General features: G+C 40.5%; 1 protein-coding gene across 15 annotated transcripts in view; it reads right to left on the reverse strand.

The window, feature by feature from the left end:
• The window catches only part of DST (dystonin), a 307,062-nt gene that overhangs the window by 197,028 nt on the left and 83,190 nt on the right, over positions 1–26,844 (reverse strand). For all 15 annotated transcript variants that reach the window (XM_069805989.1, XM_069805986.1, XM_069806003.1 and 12 more), the window contains one exon: positions 13,343–13,404. In XM_069805989.1, coding sequence (XP_069662090.1) covers positions 13,343–13,404 — 62 coding nt within the window. The remainder of the gene's footprint in view (positions 1–13,342; positions 13,405–26,844) is intronic.

Here is a 26,844-nt window from a genome sequence, read left to right on the forward strand (position 1 = left end):
CTACTTATTTTGCTCTGCAGACTTCTTAGATTCCCCCATGTAAAGCCCATGAGAGTTGCTCGATATCCCACAGGGCCACTCCACCTCGAGTAATTTCCATCCCAACTGGCTGCTAATACTTTGTCTTAGCTCAGTGAGGCGCTGAGCTGCGGTCCATGGCCAACCTGATGTCACGCCAAGAGAACAGGGAGCCAAATCAGTTACATACAGATTGACAACCTCCCCTGAGTCTCTCAAGTTCTTTAATCTCCTTACTGTAAACCCAAAATTTATTTCTCAGGCAAGAAACCCAAACTCCAAATACAGACCCTGGTCACGATCCTTGCTTTGTACTGAATCCTATAATAAACTTCACCCATTCTGTTAAAAATAAACAAGCATACAAGTTCTGGAAGAATTTAATCACTGGGTAACCCTGCGACAGTGACCTCTGGGCACTGCTTTCCCCAGGGGCTGGGTGCAGAGTGCTGGGCTGCAGATGGTGCTGTTCCCTTGCCTCCGCATGGACACACATGCTCCAGAGCTGGACACCCACAGCCTAGGACACGCATGGGCCCGCAGCCAGGGCTGGTGGCGAGATAGCATGAGGGGAAAAACTCGTGCCCAGTCTCTTCTGTGCACCTGTTAGCTTGCAAGCAAAGTCTGGCAAATACGGTTTTAGGCCCAGTGGTCCAAAACTCACTTTCACTCTTTTCTTTTGCTCGCCAGTCTGATAATCTACCTTGCAGGAAGCATTTCTTGCGGTTCACTGAAAAGAAATAGTTCTTTATTTCGTACTCTGGAGTAATTTTCTAGCTGTATGACTTTGTTCCTGGATATTAATTCTCCTAAATAGCAGACACAGCTAATACTACTCCATTTCATAAAATCCTTTCATGATTTCAAATACTTTTACTAAGTCACATTTAAACAAGTCTCCTGTACAAAGTGAGTTCAACACCGCCGCTCTTTCTTTATAACAAATGTTTTCTAACTGAAGATTCATCCTTGATTGCATCCTTGGATTCATCCTTTGCTTTCTCATCTGGCCAATGTTCTACATGAGAACTTTGCGATTTGAACACCCCTTGTGTGTTCCACCCCTCCAAAGCCCTGTCCTTGTATCTTAAAGCTTAGGTCAGTCACTTTTTTTTTTTTTTACATTAACCTTCACATTTCTTCCACACAACTCAATCATCCGACTAATCCATTGCTTTTGCATACTCTATTTTGCATTTTGCCCCCAGCCTTCAATTATTTCACATGTCTCTGGATAACTCTTAATAATCATAAAAAAGATACTTGTATAGCTTTAAGGTAAATATATTGCTGCTTAATTAAAAAAAAATCAGACCATTGCTAAATCTCGTCCTTACATTTTTCTTCTTATCTTCCTGTACTTGGTTTCATGAAATGCATTCCAATATTCTCCTAATCCCCAAATCAGTGAGTATGCAAGCAGGTGCACAATCTTACGTATATATCAAACAGTGGGAAAAACATGCACATCCATGATTCCTTTTCTATATTTCAGTAGTTGTGTGATACCTGAAACACCTTTATTGTACAGAACAAGTTTAACCAAATGTCCTAAATGTCAAAAAATCCTTCTTTCCGCCTCCTACGGAAAAATAAATCTTGTCTCCATTCCAGCTCACACATCTCAAATCTTTTTGAAGAATGGGCTGAAAGGTTCTCTCCAACCAACACCGGTCCTGCCACTCAGAATACATCCACAGGACCCATTCTGCTTATTCATCACCATTATCACAGCACTACCCTCACTGTGTTTAATACTTGCACAGTCTTGGTCAGCTGCTTGTAACGTTGCATACTGGGATCAGCAAACCCATCTGAGTGGAGCCCATGTTACGTAGATTGGCAAGCTCAGCAGAAACGGGTATCTACTAACATAAAATGGACATCTACTCCATTATCACTACAATTTAAAGTCCTAAAACATTAAAGTCACAGAGATGTCCAGCCAGCTTTAGTATCTACTTCACCAAATTAACCTTCATTCTGTGGACAGCTCTCAGTGAGCAGGAGGGACAGACGCCACATGTTAGCATATGTCATGCGAGGTCCCGTGTGACTCCACACATGCTTCCAGCCCTTTAACGCTTCTTGCATCAGCTGTGATTTTAACGCACAGCACGTCCATCTCTCCTCCCTCTTTTGTACCTCAGTAACCCTTTATGATTTTTCCTCAATGCTGTACTCTTTGTTCATATGTTTTTGTGTATAAGACTGAAGATATTTATACATCTTAGAAAAACAACAACAAAAAAAAGCACACATTATAAAACCCTCTCTACACCTCTATCACATTTTTTAGCTGTTAGGAGATAACAGCCTCAGCACATATTACTGACGATAATTGAAGTGTGACTCACAACCTGCTTAAAGCCTCACTTGTGACATTTATTCTATCTCCTTTTAAAATAGTTTACTTACAAAGGCATGCAGATTAATGAAAAACACAAAGCTAACACCACTAAGCTTCACTTTACACGGCAGCCCACTGTTAAGAGGGCATTCTCACTGGAACTGTAGGATTGATGCTGATTGAAATCACTACATTAATGAAAATACAAGCTTTGGTAAAGAACTTGGCAGTCATCGGCTCTAAGACTCAAAAGTTGAATATTATTGTGCCAGAGAAGGGCTGGGCCTTACTAGGCTGTCACAGAATAATACAACTGTAAGGCTAAAAAGGACTGAACAGATCACCTCACCCGACCCAGTGCAGTGGAACAGATTCAGTTTGGCTAGAAAATGCCAGAGATGCTTCTCTAATTTATTCTTGAAAATTCAAATGAAGGGAATTTAGTATTTAATACATATACTTCAGTATTTTACTATGCTTACATGCCTTTTGGAGAGAGGGATTTTTCCTTGCTAATCTTCAAACTAAAACTTCTTCTGTAACCTAACTGAATTTTTTTTGTCCCTCCCCTTAGAGCCTGACTTCTGAAAACACTTGTTCACCAGCCTCTGCATAACCACCTTTTACCTACTAAGGACACGTTATCAAGTCTCCCTTCAGTCTTCTTTGTTTCAGACTAAACAAACTCAAATTATCACAACCTGTCCTCGATCTTCCAAGAAAACTTATCTTCTTACTGCTTTATTACAGACAGCCACAAACCTCTTGTCATTACAAAGATCAGGAATTGCGCAGCCAAGTGGAGTTTCACAACCATATGCCCACAAGCACACTTGTGCATCTAAGAGAAGGCAGAACTACAAGCTGTCTCCTTGTCTCCTAAGCACCGTGCTGGCCCACAGGCAGGGTGCTGAGCTCATCTGCAGTTCCTGGAGCTCCCTGGGCATAAGCCAATGCAGCCCAGTGCAGGTGATGGACCCTGTAAGATTCACGGCAGAGCAAGGGTGGGACTTGTTGCTGAGAACATGACAAAAGGCCTGAGCCAAAGTACAGCTGCAACATTAGAGAAACAGGGCTATCACTGCAAGGATGAAGCGACAGAGCTTGAATCCTCAGAGGAGGATGTGCCGCAGCAAGGGCTGCAGGCGCTTGGATGCCATCTCTGGGTGGGAGATGGATCCTTGCTCGTGCGTGTGGCCTCCCGGAGCCAGATGCTGCTGCTGCAGCACCTGATGGCAGCCACGACAGCAGAAACAACCGATGGCATTGGCTCTTCCTAGTGCCAGTGCTAGCTGCAGTTGCAGCTGTTACTGATGGCATTATCCAAGCAAACCGTATCTGGGATCCTTTTGTTCAAACTTCGTGACAGTATCTGCTAATGAGACTATATGTGGTAGCACGTCAAAAAATGTAGATGCACCAGGTACACTGCTTCCCCTTTGTCCACCTGCCTTCAGAGACCAGTTGTTCCACCGTCTTCCCAGGGAGAGAAATTACCCTGCAAGGTCTGTAACTTCCCATTTTTTTCCTCTGCTTGGAGAGGTATTATGCTTACTATAACTGCAGACTCCTAGGAGTTCCCCATCCCCTCTGAATACTTAAATAGAATGATAGAATGTTATAAATCACTTCAGTTAGTTCCTAACTATTGGGTGAAAGCACATAACTGATCTGAATATTCTTTGGTCTGCTCTACCCTTATCTGAATTTCACCCTGTCGTGGTTTAAGCCCAGACAGTAACAAAGCACCACGCAGCCGCTTGCTCACTCCCCCTGGCCCTGGTGGGATGAGGAGAAAATATAAGGGCAGGTTTGTGTGTCGAGATAAGGACAGGGAGGGATCACTCACCACTTATGGTCATGGGCTCAACTTGGGGAAGAAACAAAATCAATTTAATTTACTACCAATCAAATCAAAACAAGGATAACGAGAAGTAAAACCAAACCTTGGAACACCTTCCCCCCACCTCTCCCTCCTTCCCAGCTCAACCCCACTCCCAGTTTTCTCTCCTTTCTCCCCCCCGGCGGCGCAGGGGGACGGGGAATGGGGGTTGGGGTCAGTTCCTCACCCCTTGTCTCTGCTGCTCCTTCCTCCTCAGGAGGAGGACTCCTCACTCGTCCCCTGCTCCAGTGTGGGGTCCCTCCCACGGGAGACAGTCCTTCACGAACTTCTCCAATGTGAGCCATTTCCATGGGCTGCAGCTCCTCACAAACTTCCCTGCCATGGGTCCTTTCCGCGGGCCAATCTTCAGCCACAAACTGCTCCAGCGAAGGGTTTCCCATGGAGTCACGGCCATCTTCAGGAGCCTCCGCTCCCCCGCTCCCCTCCGTGGGCTGGGGGGGACAGCCTGCCGTCTGGTCTCCCCACGGGCTGCAGGGGCATCCCCTCCTCCCCCGCTCCTCCTCTCCCTCCTCCTTCACTCACCTCCTTGTCTGCACAGGGGCTCCTCTCACATTCCAATCCCCCAACTCGCTACCAGTTCCCCTTCCTAAATACGTTATCCCAGAGGCGCTACCGCCGTCACTGACGGGCTCGGCCTGGGCCAGCGGTGGGTCAGACTTGGAGCCGGGGAAGCTTCTGGCAGCTTCTCACAGGAGCCGGCCCTGCAGCCCCTGCCTTGCTACCAAAAAAACCCACACCACACAAACCCATAACACACCCTCATCTTACTAAAATGTGTTTCACCAAGTCAGTATTCTGTAGACTGAAGAGGCCAGAGCAATTCAGACTTTTCTACACCATTCAACACTATTCCTCATTTCTTTTCCTTGGTAATGCATCCATACTTCTCCTTTCTTCTTCATATTCTGACGTAATTACAGAACCTTTCTCCAGTGCCCTTTTATGTCACCCTGTTAACTCCTTCTGGACCTTTTACTTGTCTGGTTTTACCCCACCATGCGTTACTAACTCCTTTAAACAAATCTTTAGTCCTGCTACCCTTACTTCCACTTCTTGTATGGCTCCTTTGTATTTCACGCATCTCTTAAAAGCAACAGTATATTCTATATGATGTCTCCTATCTGTCCTGCCTGTCTGCAGCCTGCCTCCGTGCCTCCAACACAAATGCCTTTAATGACTGCCAGCTCTCCTGCATTCCTCCCTCTCCTGGATTACTTCCCCAGGAGACCCTTCCTATTGCTTTCCCCAGTTCTGCTGCTTAGAAGTTCATTGTCCTCTTCTTACTTCCCAATTCTCTCTTTGCTTTGAAAGGTGAGCCTGGGATTTTGCAACCACTTTCTGTTAAGCTACCTTCCCTTTTTAAAATTTTGAAGTAGTCCCTCCCGATCAGTCCAGACCTAAATAACTAGCAGCTTTGTGAGCAACCTTCTGAACCTGACAGGCTGAAGGTCTCCCTGGCTGGGACCTCTCTCACAAGACGCGTGTCCACACCAGAGGCAGCCACGCCAACTCCTGCAGCAGGCAGGGAACAGAACAGCAAGTGTGCCCTGACCTAGTTTGTACACCCCATGGGGATGAGCTGAGCTGTGCCACAAAAATGCCTCTTTCTTGCATAGGCTACTGAGGGCACCTTTGTTAGGTGTTCAAATGCAGACCTCCACATCTGCTACTCCTGTCAGTTATGAGGAGAAATGATTTTCCCTGTTGCTACACAGTCCTGTCCTTCTGATGCTAGTTAGTGACCAAAAATTTACCGCTGACTTCCTTGTTCCAGTTCAACGCCTTGAATCAACAGCAACCATGGTCACCTTTTGTTCCATTTTATCTTTGGCCAGAGACACGCCACAGTGTTTCGGTTATACAGTGCACCCAGTTTTCTTTACCCTTCATGCTTCCAACTTGCCCTCACCTTTCCAGACCCGTACTATGTACTACCAAACATAACTTATCAGGGATGAGTTGTTTAAAGTATGCCAATGTAATGCTAATAACATCAAACTCAACCAATAAATCTGGCTTTCACAGCTTAAAACTACAGGGATACACTAACTCTGACCAAAGGCAATACACTCTACACCTGCCCAAAGCAGGTAAAATATAAGGTTGGTAGATACGACATTACTGCGATTAAAGTCAAGGTACTCTAGGTAGAGAAGGATTTTAAACATTATGTTACTATCTTTAAATTTCCCTGTTCAAAGCACCATAAATGCCTTTAACAGGTAACACATGCTTCTTTATAGGAAAAACATGTTTTTTCTGATGCCTTCTTAGGTCCTCATACAGTCACACATCTACGTTACCTGAGGGCAAGCCTAGCTTTCCAAATTATATGAAATACTGCTGTAGAACAAAACATTTAGGTAATGTTTACGACTGAATGTTTGAAGTTGCTCACTGGCTAGAGTCCACATACTGGGACACATACTACTCCCACTGAAGCCAATTGCACAGTTACACTGGCCCCATGGGAGCTAGATCAAGCCACAGTATTTCTAAACTTATATATAAATGATTATTAAATACAGATACATCAAAAGTATATAGATAAAAAATAATTCCATGCATAATTTAACAATTAATTAAAAAGACAACACTTAATTGCAAATGGTAGAATTTTATCTCTTGCTATCTCTAAGGCATAAATGATATTAAATAAAATTTATGCTGAGACCTAATTGCAAACAATGAACCCACAAAACCAGAATGAATTAATATATTAATATATTAGTCTATCGTAGGAAACATATTGATTCTAGTGGTTCTATTTCATCACAGAGTAATCTCATAATAGACTTAATTCTCCTTATACTCATTCTTTCATACATGAGAACCTACATAAAACAATTAAAAAACCCCACAATAAAAGGGATCATAAAAGCATACAATCAACTGGTTCAATAGTGCTGCATGCCATAAAAATATCGATGCGCTCAAGCTATCGTATATTTCATGTATATTTAATTTACTGGTTTCAATCATTCTCTTTCCTGCTGCCAGGTAGTCATGAAGTCTGAACGCATAAAAGAGGATCAAATAAACTTGAAATCTGTGGCACAGTTTTTATTGACTTGGATTTATTTATTTATTTATTTGCTCGCAGAGAGATTTTTGTGATGCAGTTTATTATTAGCCTTTAAAACCTTGTATAATTTCCACTTCTTTTTCAGCTTTAGCTTCTGGCATTCTGTCACTACTTTTCCTCACATCTCCTGGTTACTGTCCTCCCTCATCTAAACTTTGATTAAACACCGAAAAAGTCCTGAGCTTACTTGCCAATCTGCTTTGCAAACAGCTCTAGATAATACTAAGCAGATGAAAGATGTTGTGCGGTTTACCTCCAAGTGGAAGATTTTTGAAAAATTTGTACACAATGCAATGTGAATAAACTATAATTGTGCATATTTTCAGGGATAATAACAAAATCAAATACTTCATTACACCATTCACTGATTATCATCTTCAGGAGTTATTTTTCTTTATTTTTCAGAACGAGCATATCTCAAAGAAAAAAATACTTCAAGACCTTTTAGAATAGTCCTGAACACACAACAGCAAAAATATTAGGAGAAAAGCCGAAACATTCCTTTGTCTACCAAGCAGACAATAAGCCTTGCTGAACAATTGAAAAACAAAATAGAGGGGGAAATACTAATGCTTCAGCTACACCCAATGCCCAAAGCAAGCTGTGTGCAGTGTTGGAAGTGGGATTTTACAGGATTTGCTCCCAACACAGTTTGCAGCAGCTGTCAGAATTAACTAGGAGAAATACACAGAAGACTCATTTAGATGCACTAGCAGAGCAAGCAATCTTTGTCTTATTTTCCTTAACACAGGGGAAAGAAACCCCCAAACCATGTTTCTTCCAAGTATGTTTCAAAAATGAAAGATGTTAGATTGAGACTTATTTTTTAAAGTCACTACTGTTAGACTAACACCAGGTGCCTCATCCCTTAAAATAAATATAAATGTAGAGTAAAAAGTGTTCATTTCTAAAGAGGAGGTGGGGAATTTTAAGTGACAGATTAACTGCATGGCTAAAAAGAAGATAGTTCAGAGTAGTGCTATCTAAAAGGATAACCACTAGTGTCAGTAAAGTGCCAACTTTCAGCAAGGGAATAACTGCGCTGTATCAGGAACAGTCCCTCCACCATTAAAAGCATACCTGAACATTTCACGAACCAATCGACCTAAGTGACCATTTGCAAGCCATGCGCTGCCTGAAGGATATACAGAAATCAATAACTTCAGGTTTCTATTCTGAATTATTCATTCAGTCTTTGCATAACAAAAAGCTGCACGCTCTCTCTCTCAAATGCACTACCACTGCAAACATGGAGCTTTAAAACAATAGTTTTAAAAGCATTTTGTCCTGCTACCTATAAAAGCCTTGTTGCTCATAAGACCTTTAAAAGTAACTTTTGGAGCAACTAATGACTATGCAGGGATGCTGCCCATTGTTCCCATCACCAGAGTGTTTCTCCCGAGGTCTGGCCAGTCAAGGGTCCCAAGCCAACCCGTGCTGTGGGGGACACGGGGCTGCGGGGCTCCCTGCCAGTGCCATGGGCATGACACCCCAAGGTCCCATATCGCTGCTAGAAGATTAGTTAAAAGGCTCTCTACAACATTTTCTTCCATGAAAAAGAAACATTTTCCCTTGGAGGGAAGATACGTGGGTGTTCACCATATTTTCCCTTCCGAGCACTCATCTAGCCAGTCTGTGGTGGTTGCCTTGCCTTTAGTCCTATTTACTGTACATCCTAATTTCTCATAAAGAAACTTCAAGTATTTAAAAATATCCCATTTCATCTGTCAAGACTAAGTCTGGCACTACAAAAATATTTTTTAAATTGGTTTGAGAAAGGAACTGAACAACATTGAAGAATTTGTCTGCTTTTACTCCTTTTTCATCAGCAGCTTTTTTTTATTTTCCAACTTTATCTCATCCTCCCCCTGTATTTCACACTTCTCTCATTCTTTTCTTAGGTTTTGGGGGCTGGGATTCAAACGGGTGTCAGGAAGAATTTCTGGGCTTTCGTGGAAATGGGATTTCTCTTTGGATGCTTTAGGACCATGCAAACACTACACTAGAATGAAACCCTTTTGTTCCACAAATTTACCAGTACTTGTTATGTCAAGGATTACTTACTGCTGTAGCAAGTACTAGAATTTAACATCCTATTTTGATAGCAGTAAAGTGAAACAGTTGCTGGAAGCAAAGGCAGGTTTAGAGAAGTTAAGAGAAGAAAGATCTCTACCCCACTGCCATGCTACGCTGGCATGTGAATTTCTCCCTGGAAACTCGTACCACAGCAGCAGGCGAGTGTAAAGTCTCATATCTCACCTCTCCAGCGTAAGTCAACAAGAAGTAAAAGATAACGTTTAAACTGGAGCCTCACCATCAGACATTAAACAGTAGCCTTAGCAAGTGCAATGCTCTACCCAGTCCTCAGAAAATCTATTATCAATTCAGAAGAAAAACTTCAGCATTTAAAAAATGTAGTGACAGTCCACTTGATCTTAAACTGTGGAATTCAAAGAGAACTTAGACAGTTGAATTTTGCAAATAACACATTATGTACCTGTCTCTAAAACTATGTGTCTCAAGATAATTTGCAGGAAATATTTCTGCAATGACTATGTTTCTAGTTTAGCAAAGTACACAAATACATGCTTAACTAGTCAACTGAACTGACAAAGGACCAATCTTACACACTATTTTATATACTACACACTTACACACTTTGAATCCAGTGCAACTAAAGATGGGCAACAGAAGGCAGAAGGGTAAATATTTCTCAGCCACCTTGTTGTTTGTGGTTACTCAGCGAACCCCGTAAGTATAGAATTTAATTAGAAGAATGACAGTAGGCTTCCATGCCATTCCCCAACAAATTATGGTAACCCATAAAAGCATCATGCTGCTGACCTAGAAAAAACTCTTTTGAATATACTGCTATAAAGGGATAAAAGGCTGGTACTTTCCCAAGGACTGCAGCAGAATAGGAGATTAATTAAAATGAGCAAGGAAAGAACTAAACAAGCAGGGAAAAAGCAAAGAGAGACAAGAAGAGAAAAGAAACACAGAAAAAAACAGAAAATTAAAAAAGGAACACGGGACAGAGAAAAGAAAGAGAGGAAAGAGAAAGTAAAGAACAAATATAGGATGGAAAAAAAGATGAAAGAAAAATGCAATCCATCCCTGGTGCCCATAGCAGGGTCCTGTCCACATGCACGGTCTGGTGTTTTCCATGATCCCTCGTAATTTCCATGATCACCTTCATCCTTTCTGCTTCTTGTTGAACCCTACACAGTGACAAAGCACATTGACCTCCTTTTTCAGTCAGCAGAGCGAAAACACTTCCAGGATGCAATCCATCTCCCCCTAAGGTAGATGCCTTGGGGGCAGACATCTAGAAAGGTCTGTTCTCTCTGCTACCTAAAAGAGTAGTTTGGTAACTAGCTCAGATAAAGCTGTTTAGATGCTTGAAATAAGCTGCTTCCCACCTTTTTTTTGTCTGCAACAAGCTATTGACAGTGAATAGGCAAATACAAGTTGCATGTATTTTGTATTAAATCCAAGGTAGCTGAAAACTAGGACTGAAGTTCAACTTAATGCACAGACCAGAACAGGTCTAGTGACTCTGCTAGAAATGCACTCATTTACAGTGCTACTTTTTCTACATTCCCTCCATTATATAGTATTTTCTAAATATGCCCTTGTGTCTTGAGAGAGCATTTGAAGGATTGATTTTAATTTCCATGCAAGTCACTGTTCTAGAAACAGTGCTCTAAGAACAGAAATCTGACAACTGTATCACCAACTGCTTTCAAAACTGAGTATTTCCAAAAGATAAAGTGGAGTTGCTACATAAATTCCAAGTTAATGGAAGAGCTATAGTCAAACTGTATTTGTGTAAGTTATCGATCCTTAACTTGAATTCTAAAGTGAGCAATCTGAGATAAAAAAAATCAAGGCCAGCAGCACACACACACACACATCTATATATCTATCTGTATCTACCTATACAAACACTCACACTGAGAACTATTTGAAGATGAAGGCCTAAAGCCATTGACCTTGGCAAGCAAGTCAAAAGGATTTAGTGTGAACTCTTTACCCCAATTTCCTTACAGGTTTAGAGCCTAAATCTTTTTCAAGCTACTCCCAAGAAGCTGACAGTATAGCAACAATGACTGGGCATGTTTTAGAAGTGTGTAAAATAATGGTGTATAGAAATATAATTTTCAATACACTGCTATTCTGTAAAAACAGGCATCATTTTTAACTTGTATTAAAGGATTGCTCTCCAAAAAGCTTCAGATAGGCTTTTCCACATCCCACAGAAAATTAAAACTGCATCTTTAATACATAAAAAGATTAATAGCCTCTACAAACATGGTAACAATTACACTCAGTCAGAAGAAGAAATGCCTGATGGTTAATTTGGAGATTGCATTTTGCTGCCAGCGTACTGGCAATCTTCCTGTATGGTGGTTTTGGGTTTTTTTTGTTTAAATCTAATTTATCTGAAATACTGGACAATGGATACATTTCTTACATTATAAATATGAGGTAAAAATCCAGAAAGGGAAGGCTGTAGGTCTGCAGCCTCTTGTCTTTTCTCATTAGCAAGTAGAAGACTTCTGCAAGGACATGGGTCCACTCAGGTATTTCAGGATTACAGTGAGGAGGCGTCTGCATAGAAGGGGTCTTTGGAGCAGCTGTTTCTACACAGCATGATTCCTTTGGGTCTAGCAAATCCACAAAGGAAAGCCTATTGGTATGAGCAGTATTAAAACCTGTTCTGCAACTCACCCGGCCCACAGAAAGGTTATGTGCTGCACAGACGCTTATGTCAGGACCACTCCTGATGGCTCAGTCATGGTGGGAAGGACCAAAAGACCACTCTGGAAGAGAGGTCTCTTGCTAAAGACAAAATTGGGACCAACTTCACATCCAGGCCTGGTAAGCTCCCTACATCACACCATTTCCAAGAGCTACATAGGTTTCAAATTTTTAAAAGAGGTGAAACTAGAATTCTACATCTTCTAAAGGTTTGACGAGCCAAAAAAAAAAAAAAAAAAAAAAGTTGATTTTAAACTTCCCTGAAGAAATTATGTTCTGCTTCAGTGTCCAGTATTTCTCAAATACCCACAAGAGCAGCTATAAGAAGTAGAGAGATAATTATGTTGTCCCCTAAAAAAAAGTATTTTTCTCTAAATATGAATACAAGCAGATCTTTCCAACAGTGTCTGAGCATTATACTCATTAATTAAATCTCAACTGGCTGTTTGCAAATACATTTTTATTTAATGTGACTTTTACATGAATTCAACCTCTGGGAGGCAAAAAAAAAAAAAAAAAATAAATCAAGCAAGCTATGTTAAGTAATTATACAATCTGTTTCTCCAGAGAAATATCTGGGCTAGACAGTTGGCGCTGAAACAGCAGATTAAATTTAGAACTGAAGGGCCATGCAGTGAAGGTGAACTCACGGCTTTTAGTTCTCTGTTGACTAAAAGCTGTACATGTTGTTAAAATGATGTGCTCTGTCCCTGAGGCAAAGTTCACTTCTATTCAAAAGAAAGATATTGAAAAGTAACTTTTGTCCCTAGAAAGCCTCTATTTCTAATCCATGAGCAGCATACTGATGCCACGGGATGATCTAGAGCTCTCCTTCTCAAGGTCATTTCTCTGTCCTCAACACAGTACTTAAAAAATTTAATTTTTTTTTTTTTTTTTTTCATTTCCCTTAGCTATGGTACTACAGCCATGGCACTAATGCCAGAAAAGTGTCAAGCTTTGCAGAAAGAAATCATATCCCTTATACTTTGACTCACTTTAATTTCAAATCCAAGTATTCAAATAGATCACCTTGGGATATCACACAGCAGCATTTCAACTCCCCCATGACTCCTCAAAGACAAAGTACATGCATAAATCTCACAATTTAAGATCTTCCTTACTATGTGTAACACAGCTGCATCCTGAAATCAAACATTTAGTAAAAGACACAATCACTGCTGTAGTAATCAGTCATCCAGACATCACAGAAATATGAACTGACCTTCATGAGATGCTGATTTATCCATTTTGTGAAGGTCTTCTTTTGTACTTTGTCCCGCTCATCTGGAAGTAAAGAGGAAAAAGCAAAGGGTTTAACAGCTCTACAAATGATGCAGAAGTTGTTTTGGTTTTGTTTTTTCTTTTTTTTTTTTTTTTATGGAGAGCTTTATAAAATTAGCATTCTAATAAACTTTAAAAACAGAATAGCCTGTAAAAGCTCTGAAATGTCTAATCAACATAATAACAAGCAAATGTTTTTGCAGTCCAACACAGCATGTCATAAAAAAGTTTCTTGAGCAGGAGCTCCAGGTGAGTTCCTCCAGGGCGACAGCCCTGCTGGTACGACAGCAGCACTACTAACAAAAATATAACTTCCTCGGAGAAGTCGACTGTTCCTTAAAATGTGCTAAAAAGGTCAAGGCTAACTTTTAAGAGCTATAAATACTACTTATAGCCCCCAAAATCCAATTAATTATTAAAGTATTTAGCAATTGAAAATCTCTTACTATATGAAAGTTAGCTTTTTTAATCACAATACTTTCTGACTAGAATATCCCCCTTGTTCCAATGTGCAAGGAAGAGCTACAGCTTCAGTCAAAGGACTCTCTTTCTTTTAATCCTCTATAAACAGGGATGTCCACTAACTCAGATATGGGACCCGGCCACTGCCAGCAGTTTGCTCCCTGGCATGGGAGTTAGCATCAATGATCACCCACAAAATATTGAGAAGAAACAATAAAAGCAATAGACTCAGGGTAAGAAAGTATCCCACTTATGAATGGGAAGTATATACATGTATTCCACTGAGCCAGGTTAGAGAAGCACTAACTGCCAGTCCAGCGCACGAGTTCAGTTATCTCCACAAACCTACGTACGGTCACTAGCCAGTACAACTGCTACAGAGCCCATTCACAGTCTCAGAGCTCCCCAGAGCAGGACTTGCGGTGCATTAGGACTAGGACCATCTGTGCAAGCCTAAAATGGCAAGATCCCTTAAAACCCTGTACAACAAAACTGCAGCTGTTTCATTGACTCAGGCTCTTTGTAGTGTGGCTGAGAATGAGCAATGAGATCAGGCAGCAAAACAAGACCCCTTCTGCAGCTACTGCCATTATTAGAAGATTGAATCAGATCCTGTATTTTACGTTAAAAAAAATACTGTTGTCAGATTGGTCAAAGTTAACTTAAGTAAGAAAAAAAAAGAAAAAAATAATCTCAGAAGATCCATATTCATAGACTTTCAAGCCTCTGGTGTGATACTGAGGTCTTTCAAAACGGCATCAGATCATACAAGAGTCCATTCTGGGCCAAACTGAGCACCGAATGCTGTTCCTAACAGTAGTGAGAAATGAGTATTTGGGAATGAATGCAAAAATTACAAGCAAAAGCCTGTGAAGCCTTTGTATACTCCTCCCTTATGTGACTCACAGACTTTCTACATGCTTATACATATCATTGCATTTAAGAGTCATAGATGTATTTTTTTCCTGTTATTTTTTCCAATCCTTTTTTAACACACCTATAAATTCTGCAGCCACAGTTCACTACAATAATGAGTTCTTCAGGTAGTATACACATACTGTATATATGTACATTCCTCTCTGTACAGAATAGCTGCTGTTCCCTAAATGCCTTTTCCATGCCACTCAAGACATTCCAAGCTTCTGGCATATGCTTTTTCCACACTTTGCAGCTCCACACTCTCTTATTCTAGTTGAGGACACAAAAAAAAGGAGTAAGAGACAAACTAAAGAGCAAAGCTGCACTATTGGAGAGAAAAAAAAATCTGGCAGGTTAAGAAAACCTTTTGTTATGTACACATTTCCCTATAGCCTTCATCTAGCAAGACAGCATTTCTGACATCAGTTATTTATCCTAATTAGGTAGAAGCTCTGGTTTGGTAGATGTGCAGAACAGAAAAATCTCAGAAATAAAATAAATCCAGAAATACTTTCACTTGTAACCATTCCATTATGGGTAGCTGTTTTAAAAGGAACACAAGTTTTCCCAACTGCAGAATTTAATATTCCAGCCCACAAGCATAAAATGTGTCTTTTTTCCTAAGGTAACCTCTGCTAGTTTTGACTAACTACCACAAAAATTTACACTTAGGGAAATGTTAACTGCGATGACAGTAAAAAAAAAAAAAAAAAAAAAGTTAAAAAAAATCTACTTCCTTGTATCTTGTTAGAACATGCAATCACTATTAATTGCAACCCTATTTTCAATTAAAATGCTAACATACATGAAAGAAGTGATGCTTAGTACCCCTATTCCTTTTATATATGCATATATTACACAAACACTCTCAGGAAAACTCTGTACCTGACATACACAATGTGTAACAAGGAGGAAAGCTGTCACCTGTCATGTTGTGAAAAACACCAGTATTAAAAAACAAAAAACCAAAAACGAAACCCAAAACACCACAACTGTGATTTTTAATCAAAATCCCCAAATACTTCCAGAAAAGCAAATGAATACTAGGAGGAAAACACAGTGCAACAGTATTCAGTCTGCTCCAGCTCGGATACCAAATCAACCCCCCCTAGATGAAGCAGAAAACAGGCAGTTGACTACGAAAGAAACAGACTAAGGAAGGAAACCCACTGAAAGCCTCTTGAGAGAGGGTTCCCCCCGAGAAAGTTCTGCTCTGTCCCGAAGGCAGACCTGCCACCCTGCCAGCCCAGCGCCGGGCTGTGGTACTGACCCACGCAGCACATTACTTCCACCAGCTTTGCGCTCCAGCCCTTTTCATCTTCAACAAATGGTCTCATTCCTTCCTTCCAAACTTCAGAGTTTCTTTTCTTTGCAGGGAAAGGAGAGCCAAGGAGTAACCAGGGCTTGTCCTAGCTGACAGAAAGTAGTAACTCCCCTTTTTTAAAAAAACAGGAGCAAACAGCCCATCTGCAGTCACAGCAAGCAAAGCTGCAGGCCCTCTGGATTTAACTCACAATAAGAAGTAAATTAAGCATCTCTGTTTGGGGGTTTTTAACTTTTAGGTGCTTTAATATACATTTGAGTACAAATGTTGAGCTTTTCAAACCAGGAAGTCTATTTTTTTTTAACTCTACCAGCAGTGAGTAGCAAGGAAAGAGCATCACCGTGAAACGAGCAGCAGCAGTGCTGTTTAAACCAATGTAATTTAAGAATGCAGTTGAGGCAGGAGCTGCAGAAAGAAAACACATCTTACTAGATCATCACAATAAACCCTCAATAGTTAATTAATCAACTTGAGCTTCTCTGCTTTTACCTGTTATTGCAGACATTATTCTGATATATCAGACATATAAATGTAATATAAATAAATAAATATAAATAAATATAATAAATATATATAAATATATAATATAAATAAATATATAATAAAAATAAATAATAAATATAAATATATAAATATAAATAAATATTATGTTTTATGTGCCTGGACAGTACCTCAATAAAATGTCTCCAGTCTTAATAGACTGATGCCTACTTTATGAACCTACGCTACAACACAGCAGCATCTAAAGAGACTCCAGATTAGAAAATCTGGACTTAAAAATAGTTGCCGCAACTAAGGTATCTCACTGCATGTTCTTGTCATTCCTCAATCCTAAGGACAAATTCAGGTGCCAAATCCTTCTAACACTGATGCCCCCTTCCACAAATCCCTATCGCTTCCATGGATCATAGTGTCTGCACTTCTAGAGAAGACAGGCTTACTACCAGGCTTACACCAACAGCAACATGTGGCACTGATGACTCGTCAATGCTCTCCTGGGGAGAATCATAGAATCATTTAGGTTGGAAAAGACCTCAAGATCATCGAGTCCAGCCATAAAACTAACACGATCAAGCCCGCCACTAAACCATGTCCTTAAGTGCCACATCTACACGTCTTTTAAATACCTCCAGGGATGGTGACTCAACCACTTGCCTGGGCAGCCTGTTCCAATGCCTGACAACCCTCTCAGTAAAGAAATTTTTTCTAATATCCAGTCTAACCCCCCCCCCCCCCGGTGCAACTTGAGGCCATTTCCTCTTGTCCTATTGCTTGTTACTTGGGAGAAGAGACCAACCCCCACCTCCCTACAACCCCCCTTCAGGTAGTTGTAGAGAGCGATAAGGTCTCCCCTCAGCCTCCTCTTCTCCAGACTAAACAGCCCCAGTTCCCTCAGCCACTCCTCACAGGACTTGTGCTCCAGGCCCCTCACCAACTTGGTTGCCCTTCTCTGGACACCCTCCAGCACCTCCATGTCTTTCCTGTAGTGAGGGGCCCAAAACTGAACACAGGACTCGAGGGGCGGCCTCACCAGTGCCCAGTACAGGGGACGATCACCTCCCTGCTCCTGCTGGCCACACTATTTCTGATACAGGCCAGGATGCCGTTGGCCTTCTGGGCCACCTGGGCACACTGCTGGCTCATATTCAGCCGGCTGTCGACCAACACCCCCAGGTCCTTTTCCACTGGACAGCCTTCCAGCCGCTCTCCCCCAAGCCTGTAGCGTTGCGTGGGGTTGTTGTGACCCAAGTCCAGGACCTGCTGAGTGCTCCTCTCTGCCCAAGGCAACCTGAAATCACCTCTGAGCAATCACACCAGATGCCACCAGCTTGAATGAGCAGAACAGTACGCTTGCTTGCACACAAACCACCCAAGGATGGGAAAAGTACCCCTAGATTCTTCTCTTACTTCTACCAAGGCACCCACTACCAGCTGCTGTCAGAGAATAACACCAGTGAGGCCAAACTCTGGGCTTCCCCAATGTGTCTCACCATCAACTGCTACCCTCACAAACAGAAATATTTGGCAGTTGGCACCATCTGACCTGTATTTTTCCAGAAAATGTATCCCACTCAATTACTGCCTCCTCTGATGAGGTCTGCATTGATATGGCAAGGTTCTTTCAAAAGAGTGGTGGTTCTTCTGCATACTCCTATCAGGCAAGCCATCGGCTCTTACAAAGCTTAGTTTTATACGTCATGTCAGATCATATATGCACGTAGTTACGGAAGTAATTCAAGTTTACTCCTATCCTGAGCTTTGCAATGTTAATTTAAATAGCAATGAAACATGAGCCTCAGTTTAAGTCTTCTCTTAACTTTGCTGGTTGCTCCCATTACTCTGTGAAGAATTTAAGCCTCTCTCCAGTTTCCTTCCCTCTGAAAAACAATCGCATTTCTCACAAACTGAGGTGAAAGGTCACATACACAGTTGATCTGATTACAAAGATGAATCGGAATAAAAGTTTTGCCCATTTATTCTCAAATCTGATGCCCCTTCATGCTCTACTTTTATTAAACTCTGGACTACATGCATCAAGAGCTTAGGATGAACTAGAACTTACGTGTTTTTCCTGGAATTACAGCTGAATAAGACCAAACTCAGACCTCACTGAAGTTAACAGCTAACCTTTACTAATTAAAGCTCCCACTGGCTTCTCTATCGTAGGGTTCAGCCTTCATGACACAAAAACAATCCATGTTTAGTATCTCCGATATATTTTTCAGAGTATTTTTATTTCTCTTTCACAAAATAGTAATGCAAATTTTACTTGCCAAATTATTTCTGTGGGTATGCATTTAGCTACAAAAATGCAAATGTTTTCTGAAAAAATGTTCTTTAAAGAAATAAGCAATGTAATTTGTAGGCAGAATGTGAACTAAATTTGACGACTGACATAAATGCACTGAAGACTGGGAAATGCTCAGTTTATAAAAGTTGCAGGAAAACACATACTAAAAATGACAAAGACTGAAAATAAAATCGGAAACTTTAGCATTTTATTTTGCATTACATTCAGTCATCCCTTACGTGCATTTCCCAATGAAGTTGTCTTGACTGCAACACCTGCAAACAGAATCCAAAGATATCACCCCTTCACCTGTGTTTTACTTAATGCGTGTTTGTTCACCCAACTCCAGTGACCCACTTCAGCAGCTTCCCAGCCTTGCAAATGAAGCAATGAAACAATACTGCAGATTAATTTGTGGAGAGAAGACTTAAAATATTACTAAAGTTAAATGTTGTGATCTGGAACGATACTTACTTTTGAAACTCTGCAATTCTTCATAACTAAATACCAGGATAATGTTTGATTAATATGTCTATTTATTAAAATGGATAGAACAAACCATAAAATCTGAAATTAATTTCTTTGACATGTTAGCAGTATACTTGCAATGAAATTAAAAGGCTTGCAAAATAAAAAAAAAGTCTTCAGTCACACGTGAACTTTCTATTTGCTCTGCCATTGGCTCCTGTAAAAGGCTTCGCAAAATACAGCGCTTTTTCTTGAAGGTATGTTGCTACCCTGCTGTAAAATGAAATGTAACATTTAGACTCATATCCCCATAACAATCTGTTGATCAATTAGATGGGCTTATCAGGACTCAACTATAGAGCCAACAATAAAATCATAACATTAGCTGCACCGTCCCCTCCAGCTGCACACACACCAGTTGTTCATGTATTGTTTAAGAAACAACAGACCCAATTCTGTATGCAAACAAGTAAGTGCAGTTTCCCTGAGTCTATGCAAGATAAAGATCTAGCAGAACTCCATGAATCAACCAGGAGGAGAAGACTTCTCTGGAGTCCAGGGAGCTCAAGCTGCCCACATGGCTTGGGTACGCTTGCCTCCTGGCCTCAAGGAAGACCTCAGGCTCCTGCTGACAAACTCTGGACACTGTTAACAAGCTACTTTGGTTAAGTGTAGTAAAACAGCTGTATCTAGAAGCATGAATTCACATTCTAGGCCACAGACAGATTTTTCAGGCTGTGGCTAAACTCTTCCCAGTTTCCAAACTAGCTGCTTCCCAGGTATATCAGATCATGCATGACAGCACGAATGTCAGACATGTTTGACTGTAACATCAACATTCATAATCCAGACTGATACAGACTGGTATCAAGAGAGATACGCCGAAACAGAAAGACAGGAGGCATAACACAGAATATTGTTCTCTGTTACCACCATAGTTTGCTAAAAACAAAACAACTTTTTCATATTTTTGGAGGTCAAGAGTTTAATCCTAATTGCAGAGGAAGGAGCAATCATAAAACTCCCATTGACTTTGACAGAGCTATGACCACCTCAAAAATCAAAATAAAGACCATGTGCAGACAAAACCACACATAAAAGCTAAACCATAAGAATGACTGGCTCACCATTTACGCCTGGGATATTCTGTAACGCACTGCACCTCAACTCTACAAATGCAGGCAAACATGAAACCACAATAGGCAGTAAATAAATGCTTTGTGTCCTGAAAATATTCAAAGATTTGCTAATTGCACACCCATCTGGCTCAGTAAGAAACTGCACTCATCAAATTCTCACTTGGACCTTTTTTCTGCCACTACTTTCCATCTATGCTTGAAGCAGGATAAAGAATTCAGCTGGCCTACACCTGAAACATGTGGGGATAACTCAGCTGCATAAAATCTCTGCAGGTTGCCTGGCTTTACCATCCTATGCAGAAGATGCTATGTAAATCTTCAACTACTGGAACAAGAAGTATACTTCTGATACGATTTGCAGGAATGCAAATTAAGGATTCCCACCCCTGTATGGAAGAAATACTGTTATGTGAGTGTGTGCACATACACCAAAACCCAGACGAACCCCAAGGGATCACTTTGTATTCACAGGATCTTGGTCAGCCAGCACCTTGTACTGTTAGCGTAGTTAAGTAGGTACCTCATATCTAGTCAGAAATGAACATGAAAAAAGACATGAAATAAGCTCAAAAAGCGTTTTTCTAGTGTCTTCCAGACCCAGTAATGAGTGTTCCAAAAGGTTTAGAAACATAAATCAAACAAGGGTCCCAGCCCCTCAAAGGTTACAGCTGAAGTATTTAACAAGAAATCAACAATGGATACAAACCGACCACAGGAGAAATACCAGGAAATAATTAAACAGCAGCATTACCTATAAGCCTGTTCCATTTAGGGAGGAAAAAAAGTCAATATACCATTTGACTTTCTTATTTAGGCTTTTAAAAAACATCATTAACCAATTCAGATTAACTAAACTCATGTAAGAAAACATTCTTGTCCTCTGCAGCACTATAGATATCCATGTCCGGTTCTTTTCTGACCAGAAAATCACTCCCGGGTAAGTACTGCATTAGCACGATATCCTGTGAACAAAATTCCTGAAGCTTAGTGACTTTCCAATGTATTTCCTTTTGTGCAGCCCTCTCCCTCAAGCCCTATAACAGGACAGATGCTTAACAACTACAAAGAGGCCAACAAAGCAGAACTCTACAGATGGCAGTGAGCAGCACTGAAAAACTGCCACAAAAATATTTGGTTTCCAATTTGATCCAGTTTTCAGTATTATTTGATTTCTGCCTTTTATATGAGAGAGAAGACCCATGTGAAAATGTCACATCCAGCTATCAAGGCAGGTAAAACCTGCATGTAGTCCAAAGAAAAAAATCTCTAGACAGACATTACCCTGCCCTGCAAGGTGTATCATAGCACATCTTGACTTGTGACTGTATCACCCCTTTTTAGATAACCACTCCAACCAGAATTTAAACTATTTAAAAAAAAAACAAAAACAAAAAAACAAACCACAACAGTTTGGGTGTTTGGTTGTTGAGTTGGTTTTTTTTTAAGTGAGTGATCAAGGAAGTTTTGATACAAATTGAAAATGGGTTTCTACAACACCAGATGACAGCTTATACATTTAAAATGTTGATGTGAGTTTTAACAGAAATCCCGTACTGGAAAGATGTGCCGCACCAAACAGCAAAAGGCTTATGAGCCTAAAGCCTATTTCATCAATCCAGTGCAAACTCAGGTCACAGCAATAAGCAGCACTGCACTAAGAAAATTGCTGTCATTTTCCCCAAGCCCCCAGAAGCCAGTGGAGATCTACACTGACTCTGTGTATTTCTGTCCTTTGATTGAGTCCTCCTGCTCTGCTTTTTACACTCTCCCTTGGAGAAAAGGCAGAGGGATACATTCCAAGAAATCCCTGGAAAAGTCCTGAGAGAAGAAAAGACAACCCAGAATAGTGTTCCCTTTGCAAACTGTTCGGCTAGCCTTTGAAGTCCTGTGCTTGCAGTGACTGTACTAACTCCAAACTGTTAGAGTGTGAAGAACTGGAGGGAGAGCAGCGATGTTTCCATGTGACAAACATAGCCTCTAAACAGCACTGTTTACATCGCCATTTCCTCAGTACAAGCTGAGACTGTGAAACTTTAATGCAGCATACAAAGTACATGAATATACTCACTAGCGAAGTCAAGAGAGAGCTTGAAAAGAGGGGATACGGGCAGAGATCTGTGATGCTGGGTTTGGCTAAGTCAGTAGGTCTTCCTCTTCCTCTGATCCTCAAACACTCCGATACACTTACATTAAAGGAGACTAATTTGGTTTGCATACGGTGTCAAGTTAACTGGAACAAGAACCAGAATCATTGGGCATTAAAAAAAAAATCTCACCAGCTGATGTTTACACCACAGACGTGTATGGTATTGCTCCTCAATTCATCTCCACCAGCACACTCACCCATTGTTCTCCCTTCAGTCTCATGAACAATGAAAGATTCTCCACAACAAAGAAACGTAAAAATAACTACTAGGGAGTTTTCTGTGTTGCAGGAAGACAAAGAACACACACACTCTGAAACCACTATCAGACTCCCAGAGATTTAATGGCAGCCCGTATTAAAAAAATAGTTGGTAAAATATTAAAGTAAAAAAGTATCCCAGCCAATTCCATTTGAAGAGTTGGCCCAAAGAACATGCTTTATTTTTAAAACAAGCCTACAATGATTTGGAAATTTCATTGATCACTTTTCTTGATTACCGCACAAACCCAAGTAAACGCTTTCACTGAATTGAACTGTTTCAAGTACATTTTGTGTCTCACCGGAATCTCTAGTCTTAATCCACTTCACAAAGACTTAATAGTAAAGCAATTTTTTCATTCACGTAAAGAGAAGCCAGTTGATTGAACTGTCATGCTAAGATGGGCAAAATGATGTTTAGTAGAAAAATAGGAAAATTATTTACTTAAAAACTGAGATGTGACTGCTTTTCAAATACAGTCTTGCTATACAGGATATAGTGTTGCTATACAGGATATACAGGTGTACAAACATCTGGAAAAGCAGTGGAAAGCAAGTGGAAACAGTGTGGTACGGGGAAAAAAAATAGAAATCTACCTGGCAGGCAGGTGGCCCCATCATCAAATTCTCTCTCCCATCTTATTCTACATTTCAGAGAATCTAAAGCATGTAAACTTGCCAAGCATTTATCCAGCTTCTGCATCTCATCATTTAACACAGACCTACCATATGTATTCACAGTCTATGTCAAAATGTATCTCTGCCTTTAATTTTCACAGAGAGCTGTGAAAGTTTCGTATGAATTTTGGTATGATCACAAAATTCCTCCTCTTTATGAAACAAACACCCTACCTATGCTACTAAAGGTAAACCACATAATTTCTGTACGTGGCTATGCTGGTGCTATTAAGTTAAATGTAAGAGCTGTGAACTTAGGATACAGAGAAAGAAGTAATAGTCCTAATATAGTTACATAAAAGTTATCCTGAAATACCTATCACTCTTTCTGAAACTGAATTTCCACACATAAACAACCAAGTAAAATGATATATTTTATTCAATGATCTGTTTCCTTCCCATAGTCATGGCAGCATGTATTATGAAAATACAGTATCACTTGAATCATCCATGATAATGATGCAAAAATGATGTTATCAAGCCTTGTTCAATATGCTTTAGTACTGTCACAAAGGGTCAGTAGGGCTTGGCGATGATGTTCATGCAGGTACCTGTTTCTTCATTAAACTTACTAACCACCTAAATGCCCCCTCCCATCTGATCTAACTGCACCGCCAGAGCCAGCCTGTTAGGGATTTTACTCTGTGGTGCAGGCACCAAGGCAGTGCTGGAGGAGCTGGGACACCTTTGCTCTCCTGATCCCCTGGAGTTCAGGATGTCTAAACTCACCTCAATACACGCCCTGTCCTCCTTTACCTGTACTCAAAGGTCCATGGACCTCTGATGACTTCATGTTAATAGCAGCTCCGTGCTGCTCCATAGATAAGAGAAGTGCCACCATGGATGGAGATTTTAAGATTTCAAGGAGATGAAAAGGTCACTTCTGAGAAGTCATTGCCATGCATAAACAGTGGCTCATAAAAACCCACACAAGAACAATGGGCAAAGGGAGTTTTGAAAATGGCACTGTCTGAAGAACAGGAAAATTTAAGGAATGAGAAATGATATGGCAGAGAGCTGTTGTGTGGTACTGAAGATAAAGACCAGAAGCTTGTACACTTTATAGTGGAAGAGGAGGATTCCAGGACAGCAATACAGGAAGATGATGATTTTAGCAAAAACGTATGTTGAAATGACTGGTTAAGCTTGGCATCTGGAGTAGCATGAAGATGGATCCTATGGCACTCAGTACAAGACTCAGACCTCTCCAGGGGACAGCTTACACACAGAAAAGCAAAATTTCAGAAGCACTCTGTAGTCTGAAACTACAGAATAGGAGCTCGAGAGAAGAGTCACATGTTTCAGCCTTAGCGACTGGTAAGTGCTCTCAACAGTGACAAAAAAATAGGAGGAAAAGGTGACCTAACTGCGGAAGTCTACAGTATGGACGCATCCAAGTGAAGGAGTCACAACAGCATTTCTATGTAAGCAATGGAGAATAACAAGGTCTTTCAGGATTGTCTTTTCTCTGCTAATCACAAAACAGACATACTGATATAGAGAACAAACGACTTATTGCTTAATGATTGTCTCTCTGTAACTTTACATACCAAGGACTGGTGTTTGTCAAGGATTAAGCCAGTCAGAGACTGGCACTTGGGAGCGATGAGCAAGAAGGAACCATGAGCAATCACAAAACTTAATTAAATGTTTGATGAATTTACAATCTTGTTGAGAAGGCAGAAGCAGAGGCCTTGCTTGAATAGAGAGGGCCAGAAAAGATAACTCCTGCCTTTGTTCTCGTCCTTGTAGATAATTTAGCTTAAACTAACCATATGGTTTTACACCACCAATGAAAACTTAGATAATAAAAGCAGTAACAAGCACTGATGTATCAAAACATGTAAAGGCCCATACTGCGCAGAATCACCTGAGGAGGGTCAAGCAGCAGACAAGTGAGGAAGACTATGGAAGACCACCAGAGGACTCCTGAAGACCAGAGACCTTCAATGTGCCTGCATAAAGGACATTTGCATATGCTAATAGTTTCCCAGAAAACTAATGAATATGTATAACATTTCTTGGAAATCTAGTGAATATGTACGTACAGCATGTACTTAACCCGCACAATTAGGCCTGACGGTGCGCATGATAGGTGGAGCGATCCCCCGTGCATCCAGCGTTGCCAATAAAGAATACCTACCTAATAGTTAATCAAACTATTGTGTTAGTTTCTTTGAATCAATACACAGCTAACTCACAATAAAATATCTCCATCTGTTCTCAAGAACCTAACCGTAAACCAAAGGATACTCCAACTATTGAACTGGAAGTTAGCCTGGAAGAAAACCACTTAAATCACTTCAATTTACAAATTTTTGGTTTTGCAATTTCTACAATTAACATTTTTATTCCATTTCATATCCTTTGTTACTGTTAGTCTTAAAATTAAGTCATTTGAACATCTTCAGTAAAAGACAAAGTCAAAAAACAATCAAGTTTTGTGTCCAGACACATGTACAGATACTACATTTTTTCAACAGCAAAGAAGCTTCAATTATGTGAAATGCTTGTGCCCACAAGCTGTGCATCCAGGAAGCCAGAGTTTGAAGGGGCTTCCAGCGTCCTTCAGATCTGGAGAACTGGACGTATACAAAAGGTTTGTATATCTTGTCATACCTTTACATCATAAATTGACATATTCCAGTATAAACTGGACTAATACACTAGCTAACGCAAGCTTACTTTCCAAAATCATTGTACCAAAGAACCCCAAAAGATCCTCCTTTTGGATTTAGCTACCTAGCTAGAAGTGTAAAGGTACTCAGATTTCACACTAATTATAACACCAAATGAGTGCACTTGTACAATGCCCATCTTCTGGAAGTGACTATACCCATTTATGAGCTCTACCTCCCCTTGCTCTGAAATAATTAAAGCCTTTTGAGCCTTTCATCCCCGAAGGCTTCAAAAGATTTCTGTAGCCAAATTTTCAGTTAGTCTTACTCCTGTGTTTTAAAAGCCATACTCTATATTCTCAACTCAGCAAAATATAAATTATTCACTAAAACCCCGACAGCCAATTTCTGTTCTCACAGGACTAAAAATACGCACACGCTGACTTCAGTGGTAGCTGATTTTCTTCAGTCCCGTAATTTGAATTTTTGTTGTATTTCATTTACTCTCATGGGAGGAGGATGGAAACCAATATGGTAGAACAGCAAGAATCACGGTTTTCTCTTGGAACTCAGAAATATATAATGTATTTCAAGCTTACAAACAAAAATTACTTTGTAGGCAGAGAGAAATCATGAAAAAC

Source organism: Haliaeetus albicilla, chromosome 18 (genome assembly GCF_947461875.1).
Source record: "Haliaeetus albicilla chromosome 18, bHalAlb1.1, whole genome shotgun sequence".
In the NCBI taxonomy this organism is placed as follows: Eukaryota; Metazoa; Chordata; class Aves; order Accipitriformes; family Accipitridae; genus Haliaeetus; species Haliaeetus albicilla.